Source organism: Callithrix jacchus, chromosome 2 (genome assembly GCF_049354715.1).
Source record: "Callithrix jacchus isolate 240 chromosome 2, calJac240_pri, whole genome shotgun sequence".
Classification (NCBI taxonomy): domain Eukaryota; kingdom Metazoa; phylum Chordata; class Mammalia; order Primates; family Cebidae; genus Callithrix; species Callithrix jacchus.
The window spans coordinates 2,123,815-2,148,939 of record NC_133503.1 but is presented as its reverse complement, the minus strand read 5'-3'; the positions used below and the strand labels follow the sequence as shown (position 1 = coordinate 2,148,939).

The 25,125-nt window shown below is 39.5% G+C and overlaps 1 protein-coding gene across 17 annotated transcripts in view; it reads left to right on the top strand.

Moving 5' to 3' along the window:
• Positions 1 to 25,125, top strand: part of LOC100415299 (uncharacterized) — a 57,360-nt gene that overhangs the window by 10,982 nt on the left and 21,253 nt on the right. For 9 of the 17 annotated variants that reach the window (XM_078353373.1, XM_078353385.1, XM_008981106.4 and 6 more), the window contains exon 1: positions 19,745 to 19,896. Coding sequence is in view for 6 of the 17 variants with exons in the window: in XM_078353385.1 (XP_078209511.1) it covers positions 19,894 to 19,896 (3 nt within the window). In the remaining 11 variants the exon portion in view is untranslated. Of the gene's footprint in view, positions 1 to 10,360; positions 10,421 to 17,893; positions 18,123 to 18,476; positions 18,534 to 19,744; positions 19,897 to 25,125 lie in introns of those variants that run through there. The other 8 variants (XM_035279099.3, XM_035279093.3, XM_035279081.3 and 5 more) reach the window with 3 other exon arrangements.

Below are 25,125 nucleotides of genomic sequence, written 5' to 3'. Positions count from 1 at the left end.
TTCAATTTAAAAAAATTTGTTAAGATTGTTTTTATGACCTAACATATGGAGTATCAAGAAGAATATTTTATTCTATTTTTTTTATTGCATTTTAGGTTTTGGGGTACATGTGCAGAACATGAAAGATAGTTGCATAGGTACACACGTGGCAGTGTGATTTGCTGCCTTCCTCCCCTTCACCCACATCTGGCATTTCTCCCCATGCTATCCCTCCCCAGCTTCCCCCCCACCATTGTTCCTCCCCTATTTCCCCCAATAGACCCCAGTGTGTAGTGCTCCCCTCCCTGTGTCCATCTGTTCTCATTGTTCATCACTGGCCTATGAGTGAGAACATGCAGTATTTCATTTTTTGTTCTTGTGTCAGCTTGCTGAGAATGATGTTCTCCAGATTCATCCATGTCCCTACAAAGGACATAAACTCATCATTTTTGATTGCTGCATAATATTCCATGGGAAATGTGCCACATTTTCCCTGTCCAGTCTATCATCGATGGGCATTTGGGTTGGTTCTAGGTCTTTGCTATTGTAAACAGTGCTGCAATGAACATTTGTGTGCATGTGTCCTTATAGTAGAACGATTTATAATCCTTTGGATATATACCCAGTAATGGGATTGCTGGGTCAAATGGAATTTCTATTTCTAGGTCCTTGAGGAATCGCCACACTGTCTTCCACAATGGTTGAACTAGTTTACACTCCCACCAACAGTGTAAAAGTGTTCCTATTTCTCCACATGCTCTCCAGCATCTGTTGTCTCCAGATTTTTTAATGATTGCCATTCTAACTGGTGTGAGATGGTATCTCAATGTGGTTTTGATTTGCATTTCTCTAATGACCAGTGATAATAAGCATTTTTTCATATGTTTGTTGGCATCATGTATGTCTTCTTTTATAAAGTGTCTGTTCATATCCTTTGCCCATTTTTGAATGGGCTTGTTTGTTTTTTTCTTGTATATCTGTTTGAGTTCTTTGTAAATTCTGGATATCAGCCCTTTGTCAGATGGGTAAACTGCAAAATTTTTTTCCCATTCTGTTGGTTGCCGATTCACTCTAGTGACTGTTTCTTTTGCTGTGCAGAAGCTGTAGACATTTGATTAGGTCCCATTTGTCTATTTTGGCTTTTGTTGCCTATGCTTTTGGTGTTTTAGTCATGAAGTCCTTGCCTAAGCCTATGTCCTGAATGGTTTTGCTTAGATTTCCTTCTAGGGTTTTTATGGTGCCTGGTCTTATGTTTAAGTCTTAATCCATCTGGAGTTAATTTTAGTGTAAGGTGTCAGGAAGGGGTCCAGTTTCTGCTTTCTGCACATGGCTAGCCAGTTTTCCCAACACCATTTATTAAACAGGGAATCCTTTCCCCATTGCTTGTTTTTGTCAGGTTTATCAAAGATTGTATGGTAGTAGATATGTTGTATTGCCTCTGATGCCTCTGTTCTGTTTCATTGGTCTATATCTCTGTTTTGGTACCATGCTGTTTTGATTACTGTAGCCTTGTAGTATAGTTTGAAATCCGGTAGTGTTATGCCCCCTGCTGTGTTCTTTTTGCTTAGAATTGACTTGGCTATGCGGGCTCTCTTCTGGTTCCATATGAAGTTCATGGCGGTTTTTTCCAGTTCTGTGAAGAAAGTCAATGGTAGCTTGATGGGGATAGCGTTGAGTCTGTAAATTACTTTGGGCAGTACAGCCATTTTTACGATATTGATTCTTTGTAACCATGAGCATGGAGTGTTTCTCCATCTGTTTGTGTCCTCTCTTATTACGTTGAGCAGTGGTTTGTAGTTCTCCTTGAAGAGGTCCTTTACATTCCTTGTTAGTTACCTAAGTGTTTTATTTTCTTTGTAGCAATTGTGAATGGCCGTACATTCTTGATTTGGCTCTCTTTAAGTCTGTTATTGGTGTATAGGAATGCTCATGATTTTTGCACATTGATTTTTGTATCCTGAGAATTTGCTGAAGTTGCTTATCAGTTTCAGGAGATTTTGGGCTGAGACGATGGGGTCTTCTAGATATACTATCATGTCGTCTGCAAATAGAGACAATTTGGCTTCCTCCTTTCCTATTTGAATACCCTTTATTTCTTTTTCTTGCCTGATTGCTCTGGCTAGAACTTCCAGTACTACATTGAATAGGAGTGGTGAGAGAGGGCATTCTTGTCTAGTGCCAGATTTCAAAGGGAATGCTTCCAGTTTTTGCCTATTCAGTATGATATTGGCTGTTGGTTTGTTGTAAATAGCTTTTATTATTTTGTGATACGTTCCATCAATATCGAGTTTATTAAGAAGAATGTTTTATGAGATAATGAGAAGACTGTGTATTTTGTTGTGTGGAGTGTTTGCTATACATCTATTAGGTGCGGTTTTACAGTGTTTCAAATCTTCTGCTTCTTGTGTATTTGTACTTTAATTTTGTCAATGTTTACTTTATAAATCAGAAACCCTGATGTGAGATACAGATGTAGATATAGATATATACTCAAATGAACACACAGACACACATATACAATTGTCATAGGTTTTCAATAAATGAACTCTTTTTTTCTCTCTTTTTTTTAAAGACGGGGTTTCACCCTGTTGGTCAGGCTGGTCTTGAACTCCCAACCTCAGGCGATCCGCCCGCCTTGGCCTACAAAATGCTTGGATTACAGGCGTGAGCCACCACGCCCGGCCAAATGAACTCTTTTATTAATGTAATTTTTGGCTCTTGTAGCTTTGGATTAAAGTATATTTTATGAAATATGACAACTTTTGACTTAAAATGTATTTTGTCTAATTGTGACCTCTATGCTCTCATTCAGTTAATGTTTGCATGAAATATATTTTTGTTTGTTTTTTGAAATATCTTTTATTTTTTCCACAGAGTCTCAGTCTTTTATTTATTTATTTTTTGAGACAGATTCTTACTCTGTCACCCAGGCTGGAGTGCAGTGGCACCATTTTGTGTCATTGCAACCTTTGCCTCCCTGGGTTCGTGATTCTCCTGCCTCAGCCTCCTGAATAGCTGGGGTCACAGGTGCCTGCCACCATGCCCCACTAACTTTTTTCGTATTTTTAGTAGAGATGGGGTTTCACCATTTTGGTCAGACTGGTCTCCAACTCCTGACATCGTGATCTACCCACATCGGCCTCCCAAAGTGCTGGGATCATAGGCGTGAGCCACTGCAGCCCGCCCTAGAGTCTCACTCTTTCATCCAGGATGGAGGGCAGTGGCGCGATCTCAGCTTGCTGCAACCTCCACCTCTGGGGTTCAAGCGATTCTCATGGCTCAGTCTCCCGAGTAGTTGGGATTATAGGTACTCACCACCATGCCTGACTAATTTTTGTATTTTCAGTCGAGATAGGGTTTCACCATTTTGGCCAGGCTGGTCTTGAACTCATGACCTCAAGTGATCCACCTGCCTTGGCCTCCCAAAGTACAGGGATTACAGAAGTTAGCCACCATGCCTGGCCTGAAATATCTTTGTATTTATTTACTTATTTTTTGAGATGGAGTCTTGCTTTCTCGTCCAGGTTAGAGTTTAGTGGCACAATCTTGGCTCACTGCAACTTCTGCTTCCCGGGTTCAAGTGATTTTCCTGCCTCAGCCTCCCAAGTAGCTGGGGTTACAGGGCATGCAACACCATGCCTGGCTAAGTTTTGTATTTTTAGTAGACATGGGGTTTCACCATCTTGGCCAGCTGGGTCTCGAACTTCTGACCTCGTGATCCACCGGTCTGGCCTCCCAAAGTGCTGAGATTACAGTCGTGAGTCACTGTGCCTGGCCTCAAAATTTTCTTTCTTTCTTTTTTTTTTGGCAATATATGATTATTAATTGGGAAAGCTAGTTCCTAAGTATTTAAATAATATCCTGAAAGAAGAGGACTTCTATTGCCGTATTATGAATTTTTATCTGATTATTGTAGTTATTGTGTTCTCTTCCTTTCACTTTGCCTTCTTCGCTATCTCATTTATTTTGTATTGACATATTTTAATTTCTTTCTCATTTTCTATTGAATATCTTTCTAGGTTTATTTATGTTTACCACGGACATTGCATAAGACCTCTTAAAGTAACAACAAAATATTTTAAACTGGAAAGATCTTCAGTTGCATCCAATTTTTTAAAAGTACACCTTCCCTCAACTTTGTTATTGATGTCACTAATTGTATCTTTTTATATTAACAAGTGTTTATGACTATAGTTGTTCTTTTGTCTCTCACGTTTATGAGTACAGTCAGTCTTTTCTGCATCATTTTGTCACTACAGTTTTATATCTGTGTTAATGACTTTTGCAGAGAGGTGTGTATTTTCATATGATGTGTCGTTTTCTAGCATTTTATTTTCAATGGATGGGACACCCTTTAGCAGTTTTAGTAGGGCAGGTCTACTGTGATGTACATTTTCAGCATCTGGTTATCCTGTACTTTTTTTTTGAAGAAGAAGAAGAAGAATTTTTCTGACCATCATATTCTTTCTTGGAATTTTTTTCTCTTTCAGGACATTGACTATATCTTCTAACTTTATTTTTCCGGCCTGTAGGGACTCTGTGGATAAATCCACTGCCAATCTCATTGGAACAAACTTATAGACAACACATTAGATTTCTCTTGCTGCTTCCAAGATTCCATATTTGTCTATGACTTTATCTATCTATCTATCTATCTATCTATCTATCTATCTATCTATCATCTATCTATTTTGAGATGGGGTCTCGTTCTGTTGTCCAGGCTGGAGTGGAGTGAAGCAATCTTGGCTCACTGCAGCTTTCGCCTCCCGCTTTCAAGCAATTCTCCTGTCTCAGCCTCCTGAATAGCTGAAATTACAGGTGCCTGCCACCACATCTGGCTCCATGTTGGCCAGGCTGGTCTCAAACTCCTGACCTCAGATAATGCACCCACCTTGGCCTCCCAAAGTGCTGGGATTACAGGCATAAGCAACGACACCTGGCCTATCTATGACTTTAAAATTTTTGTTTATAATCGGTCTTGTTCTGAGTCACTTTGTGTTTATCCTAAAATATGCTAAGCTTCTTGACCCAGGCTGGAGTGCAGTGACATGATCTCAGCTCACTGCAACCTCTACCTTTCAGATTCAAGCGATTCTCCTGCCTTTGCCTCCTGAGTAGTTGAAATTACAGGCACGTGCCATCATGCCTGGCTAATTTTTGTATTGTTAGTAGAGATGGGGTTTCACCATGTTGGTCAGCTCTCCTGAACTCATGAGTTTCCTGCCTTGGCCTCCCAAAGTGCTTAGATTACATGTGTGAGCCACCTCGCCCGGCGCTTCTTCATTTTTTACAATCATTTTCTTCATGTTTCAGGATTTTTCAGTCATTATATCTTAATATATTCTTTAGCTCCATAATTTTTGTTTCTTTTTATAATTTTAATCTTTTTGCTATTTTCATTTTCCTGCTTTCATTACTTGTCTGTTTTCCTATTTCATGCATTGAACATACTCATAATTATTTTGAATTTTTCAGGTAATTAGTATATCTCCATTCCTTTAGGGTTGATACATGGATATTATAGTCAGTTTTGGGGACCATATTACCACGAAACTTTGTATATGTTGTAAACTTTTATGGAAATTTGTGCATTTACAAAAAGCTTCCTGTCACAGTTTTTATGAAGTGGCTTTGTCATGGGGGAGTCTGATACCAATTGACCAAGTTAGAGATTCTAGAACCTTCTCAGACCTGTTTTCAGGATGTGTCTACTCTGGAATTTTGTGTACTTTTTTTTTTTTTTTTTTTGAGACAGAGTTTCGCTCTTGTTACCCAGGCTGGAGTGCAATGGCGCGATCTTGGCTTACCGCAATCTCGGCCTCCTGGGTTCAGGCAATTCTCCTGCCTCAGCCTCCCGAGCAGCTGGGATTACAGGCACGCGCCACCACGCCCAGCTAATTTTTTGTATTTTTAGTAAAGACAGGGTTTCACCATGTTGACCAAGATGGTCTCGATCTCCTGACCTCGTGATCTACCCGCCTCGGCCTCCCAAAGTGCTGGGATTACAGGCTTGACCCACCGCGCCCGGCCACATTTTTTAAATTAATGAAGTTTGTATGTGTTTCTTCTTAAGAGACTATAATCACTTGTTACACCTATTGTTTATTTGTGGTACTGACCTCTCTGTGCTGCTGTGAGAATTATTTATATTTGCTCTCAGCAAAAGCAGCCTGTCGTTCAAAGTACAGCACTGTTCCTTTTAGCACTGTGTGTTATAGGAGACAAAAAAACAGTCTTTGACAGATTCCCTAAAAGCTAGAAGTATGGACATCTCTGCCAGTATCTTCTTTCTCTTTTGAGGGAGCAGCCAGAAGTTTACTTCTAGAGACATCAAGCTGCATTGGAGAGGAGAAAGGAAGTGTATTTTATTATGCCATCTTGCTTATGGACTTGGTAGAACTTTATACATTAGAGTTGTAAAGCATATTCACCTGGGTCTAGTAAATGGGATAATTCTTTTTTCTTTCTTTGAGTGGTGTCTTCGGTGAAAGCAAAGACAAGTTGCCAGGGCAAAGCATAACACATTAATTCCAAAGCGTAACAGTGAGAAGACATGACAGTTGCAATTTTCAGAATTTACCTTTAAGAAAAGACTGAAAAAGTGTGGGTGAGCATATGGAGCATCTTATAATGGACTTAACCAATGTTCATCCATTATTCATAGCAAAATCTTTAAATGTAATAAATACATGAAAGTCTTTAGTAAATCTTCAATAATAAATAGACATAAGACATACTGGACATATTGGAGAGAAAGATTTTAAATGTAAAGATATGTAACAATTTAAAAGAATGTCTTAAATTCGAAGTCAATATTGGAGAATCAATACCAGATAGAATCCCTACAAATGTAAATAATGTGGCAAAGGCTTTAATAAGTGCTCACACTTAACTGAAAACAAGGGAGGTCATCTTGGAGAGAAACATTACAAATGCAATGAATGTAGCCAGGTGGTTAAATCTTGCTCTAGCCTTTCTGTTATTAAGAGAATTTATGCTGAAAAGAAACCCAACAAACGTGAAAGATGTGGCAGACTCTTTAAGTGGTTCTCATCCCCTACTCAACGTAAGAGAATTCATCCTGGAGAGAAATCCTATAAATGTGACAAATTCACAGTCTTCAACCTTTACTAACGGTATAATAATTTGTAGTGGAGAGAAATTCTACAAACGTGAAGAATGTGGCAAAGCCTTTCAGTTGTTTCTGTACTTTACTCAACATAAGCACATTCACACTGCAGTGAAACCGTACAAATGGAAAGCACGTGGCAGAGCTTTTCTGTAGTTTTCATGCCTTACTAGACATCACGTAACTCCTCCTGGAGAGAGATTCTACTACAAATGTAAAGAATGTGTCAAAGCCTTTAATCAGAGCTCACACTTTAATTAACATAAGAACATTCATACTGGAGGGAAACCCTGAAAATGTGTAAAATGGGACAAAGCCTTTAACTAACACTCAAATCCTGCTGATCATAAAACCACTCATACCAAATAGAAACCATACAAATGTGAAGAATGTGGCAAAGCCTTTTATCAGTTCTTACACCTTACTGTACATGAGGAAATTTAAACCTCAGAAAAATTTTAACAGATGTGAAGAATGTGGCAATGTCTCTAATACCTGCCATCCTACTTGACATGGAAGAGTTCATACTGAGTTGTAGTGTTATAAATGTAATTACTGTCTAAAGACATTTTACAAAATAAAGACTTAGGTTGCAAAAAATTTTATTAAAGAACAACACTGCAAATACAAAGACCGGGTTCAATGCCTTTAGTTATTTCATGGATCGTCTTGTACACAGGAGAATTTATACTGGAGAGAAACCCTCAAACAGTTGCTCACACTTTATTCAACTTTAGAGAATTTGTATTGGAGACAGACACTAAAAATATAATAAATGGAGAAAAACTGTTCTGAAAATATCAGAAAACATCAGAGTGTTCCTATTAAATGATATTTTTACAAAACATCAGAGTGTTCACCTTAAATGATATTTTTAGAAAACATCAGAGTGTTCACCTTAAATGATATTTTTAGAAAACATCAGAGTTTCACATTAAATGATATTTTTAGAAAACATTAGAGTGTTCACCTTAAATGATATTTTTAGAAAACATTAGAGTTTTCACATTAAATGATATTTTTACAAAACCTCAGAGTGTTCACCTTAAATGATATTTTTAGAAAACATCAGAGTGTTCACCTTAAATGATATTTTTAGAAAACATTAGAGTTTTCACATTAAATGATATTTTTACAAAACCTCAGAGTGTTCACCTTAAATGATATTTTTAGAAAACATCAGAGTGTTCACCTTAAATGATATTTTTAGAAAACATTAGAGTTTTCACATTAAATGATATTTTTACAAAATCTCAGAGTGTTCACCTTAAATGATATTTTTGAAAACATCAGAGTGTTCACATTAAAGGATATTTTTAGAAAACATTAGAGTTTTCACATTAAATGATATTTTTACAAAATCTCAGAGTGTTCACCTTAAATGATATTTTTGAAAACATCAGAGTGTTCACATTAAATGATATTTTTAGAAAACATTAGAGTTTTCACATTAAATGATATTTTTACAAAATCTCAGAGTGTTCACCTTAAATGATATTTTTAGAAAACATTAGAGTTTTCACATTAAATGATATTTTTAGAAAACATTAGAGTTTTCACATTAAATGATATTTTTAGAAAACATCAGAGTGTTCACATTAAATGGTATTTTTACAAAATCTCAGAGTGTTCACCTTAAATGATATTTTTAGAAAACATCAGAGTGTTCACATTAAATGATATTTTTAGAAAACATTAGAGTTTTCACATTAAATGATATTTTTAGAAAACATTAGAGTTTTCACATTAAATGATATTTTTACAAAACCTCAGAGTGTTCACCTTAAATGATATTTTTAGAAAACATCAGAGTGTTCACATTAAATGATATTTTTACAAAATCTCAGAGTGTTCACCTTAAATGATATTTTTAGAAAACATCAGAGTGTTCACATTAAATGATATTTTTACAAAATCTCAGAGTGTTCACCTTAAATGATATTTTTGAAAACATCAGAGTGTTCACATTAAAGGATATTTTTAGAAAACATCAGAGTGTTCACATTAAGTGCTATTTTTCAGATTCAGTAAATGTAAAAAGAAAATAAAGCTAAAGTAATCTTCAGATAATTCACAGGAGTAATCACTAAGGCACTAACATTGTAGACACTAAACAGAGAGTTGATTGTAGAGGTTAATCCAACGGTTAAGGCCAGGCACGTTGGCTCATGCCTGCAATCTCAGCACTTTGGGAGGCCAGGGCAGATGGATTACTCAAGGTCAGAAGTTTAAGACCAGCCTGGTAAACATCATGAAGTTTTGTCTATAATTAAAAGAAAAAATTAGCAGAACCAGAGTGCTTTGGCTCCTGTAACCCCAGCTACTTGAGAGACTGAAGTAGGAGAATCATTTAAACCTGGGAGGCAGAGGTTGCCATGGCTCAAGATAGTACCACTACACTCCAGCCTAAGTGACAGAGTGAGACTGTCTCAAAAAAAAGTTAAAATACATAATTTATTTTTACATAAGACTAAAAAAAGCAAGTTTGATCTTCAAAGAGTTATAATTATAAAGTTTATTGTTTTACACTGAAAGCATTTCAGATTTTTTGAAATATGAATATCGATGTAATTAAACTCTCATCACTTGATGTTATGCCTTTATTTGTGGCATTTATTAAAAAGCATTTGATGAATTGTTACTGCATTAAAGCCATGATAAATTTTTCCATATTAGATTTGCATCATTATCGTTTTTCATGAAAGATTATGGATACCAAAATTTAAGATGCATGAAGAAAATCTAAGTGTAGAGGCTGTTTGTGGTTGACTTATATTATATTTTACAAATCATATGTAGTATTGCATATATTATGAATATTGTATTATTATATATATTGTATTATAGTGTACATAATTCATGAGAAAAAGGTTAGTGTAATAGTCTACTAAATTATAGTCAGAGAGAAAAACATTAAAAATCTGAAGAAATACATCGATTTTACCAATTGCACATTAAAATAATAAAATACAGTTGATTTTGAAATCAATGTCAAATAATTTGAATTCATAGATTACGTTATTTTTTTATTCTTATAACTACAGGATCATAATCTTAGTTATTATAAAAATAATATAATAGTAGAATTAAGAGCCATATATTTTTGAATCTTAAAGGACAGTTTTCTAAATTTTTTCTTTTTTTTTTTTTTTAGGGAGGGAGGGAGGGAAGGGAAGGAAGGAAATCAAGCAATGAGAGAGACATTGCTGACCTGGATCTAGAGGTTTACAAGTTGATTTCTTTTTTTTTCAGAGAAGGAAAGAAAAAAAAATAAGTAAAGGAGAGGAAGAAAGAGGAAGAGAAAGAGGGAGAGTAAGTGGAAATATTGCTTTATTTTGAAAAAAATTGGGTATTAATGATGGCCAATCAATGTTTCATTTAAGCTTATGGGTAGGTGTGATGTGGTATTGACAAGAATGTATATTTTAGGTATTTGAAGTGGAGAGCTCTATAAATATTTATTAAGTTTACTTGTTCCAGATCTGAGTTCGAGTCCTTGATATTCTTATTAATTTTCTGTCTCATTGTGTCTAAGTCTCTATGTATCTGGGTGTTAGGATCGTTAGCTCTTGTTGTTGCATTGATCCTTTTACCACTATATCTTTGTTGCTTTAAAATCTATTTTATCCGATACGAGAATTGCAACTCCTGCTTTTTATTTATTTATTATTTATTTTTGCTCTCCATTTGGTTGGTAAATCTTTCTCCATCCCTTTGTTTTGAGTCTTTGTGTATCCTTGCATGTGAAACAGGTCTGGATGTAACATGCCATTGGGTTTTGGCTGTGTCTTTTGATTGGGGGATTTAGTCAATTTAAATTTAGGGTTACTGCCATTTGATGTTGACTGGCTGTTTTATCCATTCGTTGGTGTAAATTCTTCTTTATGTTGGTGCTCTTTACTTTTTGGTGTATTTTTAGAAAGGCTAATACTGGTTGTTTCTTTCTGTGTGTAATGCTTCTTTCAGAAGCTCTTGTAAAGCAGGCCTGGTGGTAATAAAATCTCTGAGTTCTTGCTTGTTCATAAAAGATTTTATTTTTCCTTCAGTTGTGAAGCTTAGTTTGGCTGGATATGAAATTCTGGGCTGAAGGTTCTGTTCTTTGAGAATGTTGAATATTGGCCCCCACTCTCTTCTGGCTTGTAGAGTTTCTGCTGAGAGATATGCTGTAAGTCTGATAGGCTTCCCTTTGTGGGTAACCTGACCTTTCTCTCTGGCTGCCCTCAGTATTTTCTCCTTTGTTTCAACCCTGGTGAATCTAACGATTATGTGCCTTGGGGTTGCTTTTCTTGAGGAATATCTTTGTGGTGTTCTCTGTATTACCTGGGGTTGAATGTTGACCTGCTTTGCTAGTTTGGGAAAATTTTCCTGAATAATTTCCTGAAGGGTATTTTCCATCTTGGATTCATTCTCTCCGTCGCATTCAGGTACACCTATCAAACGTAAATTTGGTCTTTTCACATAGTCCCACATTTCTTGGAGACTTTGCTCATTCCTTTTTATCCTTTTTTCTCTAATCTTTTCTTCACGTTTTATTTCATTAAGTTGGACTTTGACCTCTGATATCCCTTCTTCTGCTTGAACAATTCGAGTGTTTAAACCTGTGCATACTTCTCGGAGTTCCTGTATTGTATCCTTCAGTTCCATTAATTCACTCATACTCCTCTCTAAGTTGTCTATTCTCAATAGGATTTCATCAAACCTTTTTTCAAAGTTCCTAGTTTCTTTACGTTGGGCTACAACATGGTCTTTTAACTCACCGAAGTTTGTTATTATCCATTCCTTGAAGAGTGATTCTGTCATCAGGATGTGCTCATTCTCCATCAAGCCTTGTTCCATTGTTGATGTGGAACTGTGATCATCTTTAGAGGGAGAGGTGTTCTGACTTTGAGTATTCTCAGCTTTTTTACGCTGGTTTCTTCCTGTCATTGTAAATTTATTCTCCTGTTGTCTTTGAAATTACCAACTTTCAGATTAGGTCCCAGGGCCAGAGCAGCAGCGTTAAAACTTTTAACGCTGGTGCTTTTCTGCCCAGGATTCTCCTGTCTGGCTTCCTTCTTGTGTCCGTAGTAGGTGACTCTGCCTTCCCAGGGCTCCAAACCTCGGTCAGAAGGGGAACCGGTCCCGTTTACTCTGTGCCGAGCGCTGCCGCACAGAGGTGCTGTCGCAGCCGCTGCGCCGGGCTCTGGTGTTGTGCTGGGGGCCCGTGTGGGTCCTCCGAACCTGTTTACTCTGCTCCGAGAGCTGCCGCCCCGAGGTGCCCGCGGAACCGCTGCGCCGGCCACGAGAGTCACGCTGGCCACCCGTGTGTTTCCTCCACTGGGGGATCTTCTGCTCCGTGAGCGACCAGAATTTGTCTGAAAGTGTGGCGTCCTCTAGTTCTCCGCGCCTTCCCTGAGAGCTGCAATCCCGGGATGTTAGCGATCGGCCATCTTGGATCGTTCCTCTCTAAATTTTATCTTAGTTTTTTTAACATGTAATCTCTGTGGTCTGCAAAACACATACAGAATATTGGTTTTGATTTACGTGGAGTTTAATGTACAAATATATAACTCTAAAGATAAACTTCACGTTTAAGAGAATTATGGAACAAGTAATTATGTTTATTTGAGTGTGTCTACCTATTTTGAGAAAAAAAATTGAAACTCAATATAATTTCAAAAGCATTGATAATTTTTTAACAAACTGGAAACCTCAAAAATTCTGAAAGCCGAACTCTTTTCTCTGCATTGTAATACATTTATTTTTCTACAGTCTTCTTGCTCCTTTTTCCAGAACCTCCCTACACAGATTCTCTGCTTGTTCTTGACTGTTAGACCTGATGTATAATTGTTGTTCTCTCATGCTAGACCTGATGTATAATTCTCTTATTCCAAAGATCACAAAGAATTTTAACTTGTGACCTCAGGAATTATAAGACTAATTTATATGACACTTAATAATGCTTACAAAATAATTGATTGAATTATTTTATAATAAATGTTATTAAGTTACATTTTATTTAATCAGTACATTCAATTTTTTTCTTCTCAATTAAAGAATCTTATTTAAGCTAATTTTTCTTTACTGTTTCTTTGCTTTTTATCATGAATGTAATTGAGTTTACTGACTTAACTGACCAATTTGTTAAGGTAAACACTGTGGAGATTTCACAAGTCATGAAGTTGTTCTGACACATAATGAAAGAAAGGAGCTATTTACAAAAATTAAAAGCTATTTTGCATAGAATGAATATGTTCCTTTGAAAAATAAGCAGTTTGGTAAAATGTATTTCCCCATCTTTGTTGTAATATTTAACTTTTAGAGTAGTGTCGTTTTATGAATAACGTCATTTGAATAGAAAAACCTGTAGTCTGCCTTGTGTAGATTTAAGAAGATATGTATGACAAAAAAAAAATTTTTCAGAAACCTCCCAATTTCAAGTGATTCACCTGTCTCAGTCTCCTGAGTAGCTGGGATTGCAGGTATGCACCACCACACCCGGATAATTTTTGTATTTTTAGTAGAGATGGGGTTTCTCCATGTTGGTCAGGCTGGTCTAGAACTCCCGACCTCAGGTGATCCACCCACCTCAGCCTCCCAAAGGGCTGGGATTACAGGTATGAGCCACTGCACCTGGCTAAAACTAATAACTCTTGAAAGCCTTTCAAGTTCAATTGAAATTTTTTTTATTCCTCAAAAAAAAAATTGTCATGTAAAAATCCTATATTGAGGCCGGGCATGGTGGCTTACGTCTGTAATCCAAGCACTTTGAAGGCCAAGGCGGATGGATCACCTGAGGTCGGGAGTTCAAGACCAGCCTGACCAACATGATGACATCCCGTCTTTAAAAAAGAAATCCTATATTGAGAAAATATATTTATTAAAACTAAATGTAAAATAAACACATTCCAGACCAAAAACACCGAGATAATTTGGTGCTAGCCAACCCATCTTACAGAAGATATTAAATGAAGATTTTTAATGTTAAAATCAAGTGACCACAGATAATAATTTGAATTCACATAAAGTGACAAAGAGTATCTACTGGGTACTACACAGAGGAAATAAGTCGTTATATGAAAAAGACATATGTGGCTAGGCGTGGTGGCTCACACCTGTAATCCCAGCACTTTGGGAAGCCAAGGTGGGGGGATCACAAGGTCAAGAGATCGAGACCATCCTGGCCAACATGGTGAAACCCTGTCTCTACTAAAAAAATACAAAAATCAACTGGGCATGGTGGCGCGAGCCTGTAGTCTCAGCTACTCGGGAGGCTGAGGCAGGAGAATTGCTTGAACCCGGGAGCAGGACGTTGCAGTGAGCCAAGATTACGCCACTGCACTCCAGCCCAGTGACAAAGCAAGACTCCATCTAAAAAAAAGAAAAGAAAAAGACATATGCACATGCCTGTTTATAGCAACACAATTTGCAATTGCGAAAACAGAGCCACCTAAATGCCCATCAACTAATGAGTGGATATGGAAAATGTGATACACACACACACACACACACATCCATACATATACCATGGAATACTACTGAGCCATAAAAAGGAACAGAATAATGGCATTTGCAGCAACCTGGATAGAACTGGAGACCATTATTCTAAGTGAAGTAACCCAGGAACAGAAAACCAAACATTGTATGTTCTCACTTGTAAGTGGGAGATAAGCTACAGGATGCAAAGTCATAAGAATTATGTAATGAATTCTGGGGACTAGGAAGGAAGGGCACTAGAGCACTGAGGGATAAAACACTACACGTTGGGTAACGTGTACAGTGCTCCGGTGATGGGTGCACCAAAATCTCAAAAATCACCCGGATAAAGAAATTATCTGGGCCAGGTGTGGTGGCTCACGCCTGTAATCCCAGCACTTTGGGAGGGCAAGGTGGGTGGATCACCTGAGATCAGGGGTTCAAGACAAGCCTGGCCAACATGGTGAAACTCTGTCTCTACTAAAAATACAAAAATTAGCCTGGCATAGTGGTGTGTGCCTGTAATCCCAGCTACTCTGGATGCTGATCTTAACCTACTTTATAAGTTAAAGAGAACTTATTCAGAATAGGTTAAAGAGCATTGTCAGGGAGCCATTACTCCTCTCATTCAGAGAGGAGTAAATGAGACCTAACTTTTAGGTCTTTTTCTCACGGTTTAGAGTAAATGAGGCAATGGTTAGACATTTATCCCCCATAGTTAGGTCTATAGTAGATTCTATTGTAAAGGCCATGGTTACACAATAGCCTTTAAACTTTCTCATTAAAGTTGTGCTAAATAATGAATTTCTCTAGATTACTTACTGGATAAACAGAGACGAGTCTGTGCAGTTCTAATACTTGTGTTTGCATATAGAAAAATACATTGGATGTTAGAGAGATTCAGTTGTAGGAGATTAATGAACAGAATGCTTGGTTGAAATGAATAGATCTTTTATCTAGCTAATTATTTGATTTATTTAATTTTAGTTGGTTGTTCATGAGGACCCTAGCTAAAAAGCATATCAACCTCTTGGTATTACCCTCCTGATGTCAAAATAGGAGTCTCACTACTGCACTATATTCTCTCAAAAGTTATAAATGTTTGCATGAAGTCATCTCTAGAATGCCAAATGGTTTCTCATTAACTGGAATGACAAAAACTCAAAGACATATGTGACCATGAGGACACCATAACCTATGAATAACATAATAGATAAGGACAAAAACCCAAAACAATGGAAACTAATTGGCACTAAGGCCCTGAGTTTTGGTTAAAATCTGACCCACTTGAGAACGTAACCAAATGGGGGGAATTTTTTAAACAAAATTATTGGAGGTCACTCTTCCTGACTGAGCTTCTGCACTAAGCCCAAATAGACAAAACCAAACCAAAATGGAGTCACTCATACTAAATGCCACATAAAGTGATAATTCAAGGAAAGAGGTAGATTCTTAAGATCTATAGACCAGGTTTTGTTTTTCTTCTGTAAACAGCAGATTTCCATACAACGAGGTCCTCTTATGGTAAGGGTTTAAAAAAATAATAATCTGAAGTTCTTGTTTCTACTTTACAAAACACACAGTGGAATTTGAGACTAAGTAAGTACTTCTTTTTTTTTTTGTTTTTTTTGAGATGGAGTCTTGCTCTGTCACCCTAGCTGGAGTGCAGTGGCATGATCTTGGCTCACTGCAACCTCTGCCTCCTGGGTTCAAGCGATTCTCCTTCATCAGCCTCCCTAGTAGCTGGGATTATAGGTGTGTGCCACCTCGCCCAGCTAATTCTTGTATTTTTTAGTAGAGATGAGGTTTCACCATGTTGGCCGGGCTGGTCTCAAACTCCTGACCTCAAGTGATCCACCTGCTTTGGCCTCCCAAAGTACTGGGATTACAGGTGTGAGCCACCATGCCTGGCCATAAGTACATTATTAATGGTGACAGATTGATATCAATGTCCAAAGTGTTTATCTGTATCTGAAAATTGCGAAGGTAACAAAAAGGGAGAAATTGTTAAATTAAATTATAGCCGCAACCTGCCCCCTTTCCTGTATGAGTTTGGTCAATAGATGTTTTTGAAGACAGTAAACGGAAACCTAAGTAGATATGTAAGTAGGCTGTAACACATTCTTGTGCCAACCGCTGTGTTTTTGCCAATAAAAAAAGTCAACTGTTCAAACAATGTTCAAATAACGCAGATCCCAAGCTGCAATCATTCTGGCTGTTTCAGTCCCTCATTTGCATTTTCTGTGGGTCACTTTGCTTTTTCGGTCCATAAATCATTTTTGACCAGGTGGCTGTGCTGGAGCCTACTCTAGATCCACAGGCTGCCAGATTTGCAATTATTTTTTGCTCAATTGAACTGTTAAATTTAATATCTCTAAAGTTGGTTGTTTTTAAGTTTTTAATTTTTTTTACGATAAAAAATAAATAATGTGTTGGGCTTTGATTTTCTAAACTCATCCTTCAGCTATTTTCCCGAATTATTCTACATTCTTTCGAAATGCTTCTGCGTTTTGTTTTTTTTTTTAATTTTTGAGATGGGGTCTCACTCTGTCTCCCAGATTGGAATGCAGTGGTGTATTCAATTATGGCTCACTGCAGCCTTGATCTTCCATGCTCAAGCAATCCTCCTGTCCCAGCTCCCCAGGTAGCTGGGACAACAGGTATGCACCATTAGGCCATTATGCCTGGCTAATTTTTCAAACGTTTTTCATGAAGACAAGATCTTACTACGTTTCCCCAAGCTGCACTTGAACTCCTGAGCTCAAATGATTCTCCCATCTCAGTCTCCCGAAGTGCTAAGATTACAGACGTGAGCCACTGTGTGCATCTGCAGTTCTTGAGAGGAGTATTACCAATAATTAAACAGTACTAAATGGGCACAGATTTGAAAGGAATCTGGCATCTATTCTAGAAGTGTCACTCTCGAGGAATTTAAGGGTCTAAGGCAGCTACTTTAGTAGTGTGATCTATGCAGGTGCATGGGCTTTGGGGTCAGACAGAGTTGTTCCTGAATCAGCCCAGCCACTTAGTAGCTGTGAGTCTTTGAACAAGTTTCTTGATGTGGACAAGTTCTATAAATCACATATGCAAAAAAAAAAAAAAAAAAAAAAAAAAAAAGGCAGAATGATACTGATTGCAAAAATAGTAGCAATTTTTTATCCCTTCTGTATCCATGCCCAATGCCAGGTGTTCTACAGCTGTTCCCATCGAGATCCAGAATCTGTTTTCTGAGACCTCGATCCGGCTGGCTTTATTTGCTCAAGGCAGTAAAAACCTGTGACCATGCCAGTGTGCTAGTGTGCGCCTTGAATGCTTCTGTTTTTCTTTCAGAATGCTGCCATCTCCGTGAAAAAGAGCCTATGTTAGGCAGCTGGAGGATAACAAATCATGGGGAGGAGAAGCAAGGTGCTCCTGTAGACGGCTCCAGAAGCAGAAGTGCACACCCAGAAGCACAGCTGCCTAGTTAACAAGCAGCTGATAATACGTGTCTGAAGGAGCTCAGCTGAGACTGGAAGAATTGCTCCACGGAGCCCAGCCTAAATGACTGACCATCTCAATGGTGAGCTAAGAAGTCTTGGATGGGCCAGGTGTGGTGGCTCAAGCCTGTAATCCCAGCACTTTGGGAGGCTGAGGTGGGTGGATCACCTGAGGTCAGGAGTTCGAGACCAGCCTAACCAACATAGAGAAAACCCATCTCTACTAAAAAATACAAAAATTAGCTGGGCATGGTGGTGCATGCCTCTAGTCCCAGCTACTCGGAAAGCTGAGGCAGGAGAATTGCCTGAACCCAGGAGGCGGAGATTGCGGTGAGCTGAGATTGCGCCATTGCACTCCAGCCTGGGTAACAAGAGTGAAACTCCGTCTCAAAAAAAAGAACCACCACCAGACAAGTTTTTGTTGGTGTGTTTCGCAGCAATACCTGACTAATACGTGAACCCAGTGCAGACGGGATATCAGGACTCAATGACAGGTTGGTTACTGGTTGTTATAGTTACCTTCTATCAGTGGGCACCCTAAAAGTACTGATCTTTTTTTTTTTCTGATTTAAAGTTGGATGTTTTGTAAGATAATATCGAGTAATGCAGAAATACATGTAGACATGTTTGCATGTGATAGGTGCAGGAGAAAACAAATAAACACAGCCTGGGCACTAGGGCCAGCCAAATAGCAAAACAAGTTTGCCTTTAATCTGTTTTCTTCATATCTAAACACTGGAAGTGATGAGTGGGGAGAGACCTGAAGACATACAGTTTTAATCTCCAGTGGCCTCATCATCTTTATTTTACTGTCTGATCTCTGGAAGAAAGATGGGCAGCAAGTGGCCAGCAGTGGTGAACCTGTGGTTATTTTATTCTTGCTGCCCTCTGCTCTTTCTATGGTCACTCTCTGTTCCGCCCTCAACACTGAAGAGAGGTATTGGTAAAGGGAGGCTGTCCCCCCTTACTTCTGGCGGAAAAGGGATGTTCAGGCCCTTCACCCCTCTGCTGTCAGAGCTGCACTTCGATGTGGCAGCTACTGGCGGTGTGTGGCTACTGGCTGCCTGGAATGTGGCTGGTCTGAACTGCAATGTGCTAGAAAGGTAAAATACAGAGTTAATTTCAAAGATTTAGTTCCAAATAAATATATATACTTCATTAATTATTACATATTGATCACATATTAAAATGATACGGTTTTAGATATACTGGGTTAATTAAATTGTTACAATCAATTCCACCTGTTTTTTTGTTTCTTTTTAAAGTTTGGCTCCTCCGAAATTTAAAATTCACGTGTCGCTCACATTTTATTTCAGAGAACAGCCTTCTTTTTAAAAGTTCAGGCTGCCTGCTTAAAAAACAGAAGCCAGGAAGGTTGTAAAATTGGAAAATTTTGAGTAATTGGCATTACACCATTTGCATTTGTGAACAGTCATATAATATATTACTTATAAATGCATGTGGCCTTATTCACAAGGTTAAATGCAAATACTCTGCGGGATGGGCCTGGCTCAGCCCAGGGAGGAAGCCCTGTCTGAAACGGCTGCAGCTTCGGCTGTCAGCCCGGCATCTGATCTCATGTTCTGTCACTCAGGGCCTGATGGGGCGGGGTCTTAACCGTTATCCAATCATGTGCGCTGGGCTGGGAACCGTCCAATCAGGCACGCAGCTGGAGCGGCCAGCGCAGCTTCCGGGATTTGGCGGGGCCTTTGTGTCTCGCTGCCGCCGGAGCTTGGCGTCTGGTCTTTACCGCTCTGCGTCCTCTGCTCTAAAGGCCCGGCCTCCGCGGCCCCGTTGCCCGCAGGTTCTGGGAGATCCACAGCTAAGACGCCGGGACCCCCTGGAAGCCCAGAAATGGTGAGAGTGCCGGGTCCGACATCCCGAGAGACGGGGAGGGCCCGGTTGGAACCGGTGGGAAGTGGCTGTGGCGGGACTCGGGCCTCCCCGGAGTGGGCTCCACAATCCGCGCTGCCCGAGTTCTCCTTGGCGCGGCCCGGCCCTCGGTCCCCTTCAGCCATAAGATGGCGGCCGGGCTGACAGCCGGACCCCGGGCGTCCCGTCTCCTCCCTGGGCAGCGACTGTGCCCCGGCCTGGAGCCCTCTCCGGGCAGCTCCGCACCCGCAGGGCCGCATCTCTCCCCGAGCGTGCGGGGACCACGGGAGGGTCGTCGGGGGAGAATCCTGACGCGGGGTGCGGGGTTCCTGAATGGGAAGAGCTTTGGTCCGTGGGGCTCCCAGTCCCTGCTTTTTTCTATTAAAAATGCATGGAAGTCACCGCGAATATGTTAATCAAACATTGAAAAATCATAAAGCACCCAGCTATGATTTGTAGTTCGTGGTCCATGGGAGGAGCTTTAAGGAAAGAATTTTTTAAGGTGTGTGAATGAATTAATTCCATCATTCTGGTGAAGGTGACAGCGGCCGTTGAGGTCTGCTCTTCTGAGAGTTCCAGGCTTCCACTGATGTGGGGAGGAGAGTTCAGGTGCAGACAGGCTGCAGAGGTAGAATCCAGGGTATGAGTGGCTTTCTTGCTGCTGGCCAACAAATGTCCATAGCCACCCAATATTAAAGAATTGAATCGAAGAGCACCCAGCCGTGGTTAGTAGTTCGTGGTCCATGGGAGGAGCTTGAAGGAAACACTTTTATAAGATGCTGGGATTACAGGGCTGAGCCACCGAGGCCGGCCCTGGGCTTTCTTTCATAGGGAGGAGCAAAAAAGATTAGAAAGAAGGTGGGAGGGGAACGGCAAATGGAAGGAATCAGACTTCAGGGGGCCACAGTGGCTCACACCTGTAATCCCAGCACTTTGGGAGACAGGCAGACGGATGACCTGAGGTCAGGAATTCAAGACCAGCCTGGCCAACATAGTGAAACCCCATCTCTACTAAAAGTACAAAAGTTAGCTGGGTGTGGTGGCAGGTGACTATAATCCTAGCTACTGGGGAGACTGAGGCAGGAGAATCGCTTGAACCTGGGAGATGGAGGTTGCAGTGAATTGAGTGTCACTGCTCTCCAGCGTGGGTGACAAAGTGAGACTCTGTCACCAAAAAAATCAGATTTTAGATGAGAGAATGTTTTACCCTGAAGTCAGTATGTTCTTAGGAGGGATATAAAATGGGGTTGTATGTTGGCTTAGACTGAAGGAAGCTCAAAGTGCAGGAGTCTGTGGGAAGGAGATAAACTTAAGTTTGATTAAGAAGTATTATTTTTTTGACCACTGAAGCCAAATTCAGCTGACTTAATGAGAAAAAGAAAATGTTCAGTCTGTATCTGGCTATGTGATAGGTAAGAAAAGAGAGCACCATCTAAGTTATAACGGGAAAGGTGTTTCTTTCCATAGACAGTTCCTGGAGAACACAAAGAATGGAGAATTTTATTAATCACAGCTATTTACCAGGATTATCTATGTGATTCATTTTTCCCCACATATTTTTTTCTGTCCTATACATTTTTTCTACTTGACTTTTCCTGGGTTGTATCATTTATAATAAACTGGTCAATGTAAGTACAGTGTTTTGCTGAGGTCTGTGAACAGCTCTATCAAGTTACTGAACTGGAGGGAGGTTATGGGAGTCCCCAGTTTTTAAGCAGTCGCTTAGAAGAACAGATGGACCCATGAGGTTTGTGGCTGAGATCTGCAGTGAGGACAGTGTTGTGGGACTGCGCCCTGAATCAGGATGCGTGCTGACTCTGGATGATATCAGAATACAAACACTAGAAAATGAGTCGGTGTTGGAGAATTGCTTGGTGTTCACCAATCTACAGATTTGGGGCCAGAAGAGAGATACCACAGAGGCCTGGCCTGGAATGGAACTCTGGGTGTCTGGGAATGGGAGGCTCTGCTCTCCTGTACACAGGCTGTCACACTGCCCATTGTCCTAGGATTCCAGGTCTCCTGCTATGGTGAGAGAGGGCTGAAATCGTAGAGGAAAGAAGCTCTGATTACAGACACCCTTTTTCCATAGCTGCCACCACATGATTCCCACTCACTCACAAACATATCCACTAGATACTGATGTGTCCAAACCCCTCCTGGGAGTAGGCACCACCCTCAGGAATTTCACCACAGCATTTTTGAACCTATTGTTTCTTGCCCACAAAAGTTTCTACACGTCTCTTCACATATCCCCACTCTCAGACACTGAATCTGCAGGAGCAGCCTGCTTTCTTCACCAACCTAGGGTTCTACACCACCTATTCATAATATCATCTGCCTGCATGGACATGAATAAATCAAAGGACAGCCCCCACATGGGCCACTGTCTGTAGCACAAACCAGTCCTACCTACATTGCACTCTCCCCTACCCATGGATCTTTTTTAACTTCTATTTTTGGTTCAGGGGTACACATGCAGGATTGTTATATAGGTAAAATAGTGTCATGGGGGTTTGGTGTAGATTATTTTGTCCCTGAGATACTAAGCATAGAACCTAATGGGTATTTTTTCCCCTGATCTTCTTTGTCCTCCCACACTCTACCCTCAACTAGGCCTCAGTGTCTGTTGTTCCTCTTTGTCTCCATGTGTTGTTATTATTTAACTCTTACTTATAAATGACAGCATGCATTTGGTTTTCTGTTTCTGCATTAGTTTCTGTGGAGAATGGTCTCTAGCTCCCATCCATATTTCTGCAAAGAAATTGATCTTGTTCTTGTTTTATAGCCACAGAGTATGCCATTATTTTCATGTACTATATATATAATTTTTTTTTTTTGAGACAGTCTCACTCTGTCACCCAGGCTGGAGTGCAGTGGCACAATCTCAGCTCACTGCAACCTCCGCCTCCTGAGTTCGAGGATTTTCCTGTCTCAACCTCCTGAGTAGCTGGGACTACAGGTGTGCACCACCATGCCTGGCTAATTTTTGTATTATTAGTAGAGAGGGGTTTTACCGGCTGGTTTTGAACTCCTGATCTTGTGATCTGCCCACCTCTGCCTCCCAAAGTGCTGGGATTACAAGCATGAACCACTGTGCCTGGCCTATATTTTGTTTTTGTTAAATCTTTTATTTATTTTTGGAGACAGGGTCTTACTCTTTCGTCCAGGCTGGAGTGCAGTGGCGTGATCTTGGCTCACTGCAGCCTCAATCTCAATCTCCCAGGCTCAAACAATCCTACCTAGGCCCCCCAAGTAGCTGGGACTACAGCATGCACCACCACTCCTGGCTAAGTTTTCTTTTTGTTTTTGTATTTTTTGTAGAGACAGGGTTTTTCTACATTACCCATGCTGGTCTCCAATTCCTGAGCTCAGGCAATCCACCTGCATCACCCTGCCCATTGAGTTTACCATTGATGGTATTTAGGTTGATTCCATATCGTTGGTACTATGAATAGTGCTGCAATGAACATGCATGAATCTTTATGATAGAATAATTTATATTCTTTGGGTATATGCCTAATTAGTAGGTGGGTTAAATGATAATTCTGTTTTTAGTTTTGTGAGGAATTGTCACATTGTTTTTTAAAATGGTTGAACTAATTTACACTCCTACCGACAGAATATAAACATTCTCTGCAACTTTGCCAGCACATCTATTATTTTTTGACTTTTTAGTAATAGCCATTCTGACTATTATGAGATGGCATCTCATTGTGGTGGTTTTTTTTTTTTTTTTTAATTTCTCTAATGATTAGTGAATGAGCATTTTTTTCATATGCTTGTTAGCCACAATTTTTTTTTTTTGAGGTGGAGTCTTGCTCTGTTGCCCAGTCTGGAGTGCAGCGACATGATCTCTGCTTACTGCAACCTCCACCTGCTGGGTTCAAGCAATTCTCCTGCCTCAGTCTCCTGAGTAGCTGGAGCTACAGGCACCCATCACCATGCCCAGCTAATTTTTGAATTTTTTTAGTAGAGACGGGGTTTCACCATATTGGCCAGGCTGATCTCGAACTCCTGACCTTGTGGTCCACCTACCTCGGCCTCCCAAAGTGCTGGGATTACAGGCGTGAGCCACTGCACCTGGCCTAAGGCAGGAGAATTGCTTGAATCAAGGAGGCGGAGGTTGCAGCGAGCCAAGATTGCGTACTCCAGCTTGGGCCACAAGAGCGAAACTCCGTCTCAAAGAAAAAAAAAAAAGAAAGGCATATTTTATGTCCTTTGCCTACTTTTTAATAAGATTGTTTTTATTTTATATTTTTGTAGACTTTCTTAAGTTCCTTATGGATTCAGGATATTAGACCTTTGTCAGAAGCATAGTTTGCAAATATTTTTCTTTATTCTCTAGCTTGTTTACTCTGTTGATAATTTCTTGTGTTTTTTTTTTTTTTTTTTCTGTGAAGATGCTCTTTAATTTGGTCCCATTTATAGATTTTTGCTTTTGTAGTGATTGCTTCTGGTATCTTCATCATAAAACTGTTGCCAGTTTCTATGTCTAGAATGGTATTTCCTAGCTTATCTTCCAGGGTATTTTATAGTTTTAAGTTTTACATTTAAGTCCTTAATTCATCTTGTGTTTATTTTTGGATATAATGTAAGTAAGGAGTCCAGTTTTATGATCTTTTACATAGTGCTAGCTAGTTATTACAAAACTGTTTATTAAATAGGGAATTCTTCCCACATTTCTCTTGTCAGCTTTGTTAAAAATAAGATGACTATAGGTGTGCCACATTTATTTCTGGGTTTTCTATTCTATTACTTTGGTCTCTGAGTCTGTTTTTGTACTGGTGGTATATCATGTTGCTATGGTTCCTGTAGTACTATAGTATAGTTTGAAGTTGAGGAATGTGATTCCTCCAGCTGTGTTCTTTTTGCTTAGGATTGCCTTTGCTATTTGGGTACTTTTTTGGTTCCATATAAATTAAAAAACATTTTTTTTTTTTTTTGTTCTCTAAAGAATGTTGTTGGTAGTTACAGAAATAGCATTAGATTTGTAAATTTCTTTGGGCAGTTTGGCAATTTTTTCATTTTAGACGGAGTTTCGCTGTTGTTGCCCAGGCTGCATTGGTATTATCTTGGCTCATTGCAACTTCTGCCTCTCGGGTTCAAGTGATTCTCGTGCCTCAGCCTCCTAAGTAGCTAGGATTACAGGCATGTGCCACCATGCCTGGCTAATTTTGTGTTTTTAGTAGAGGTGGGGTTTCACCATGTTGG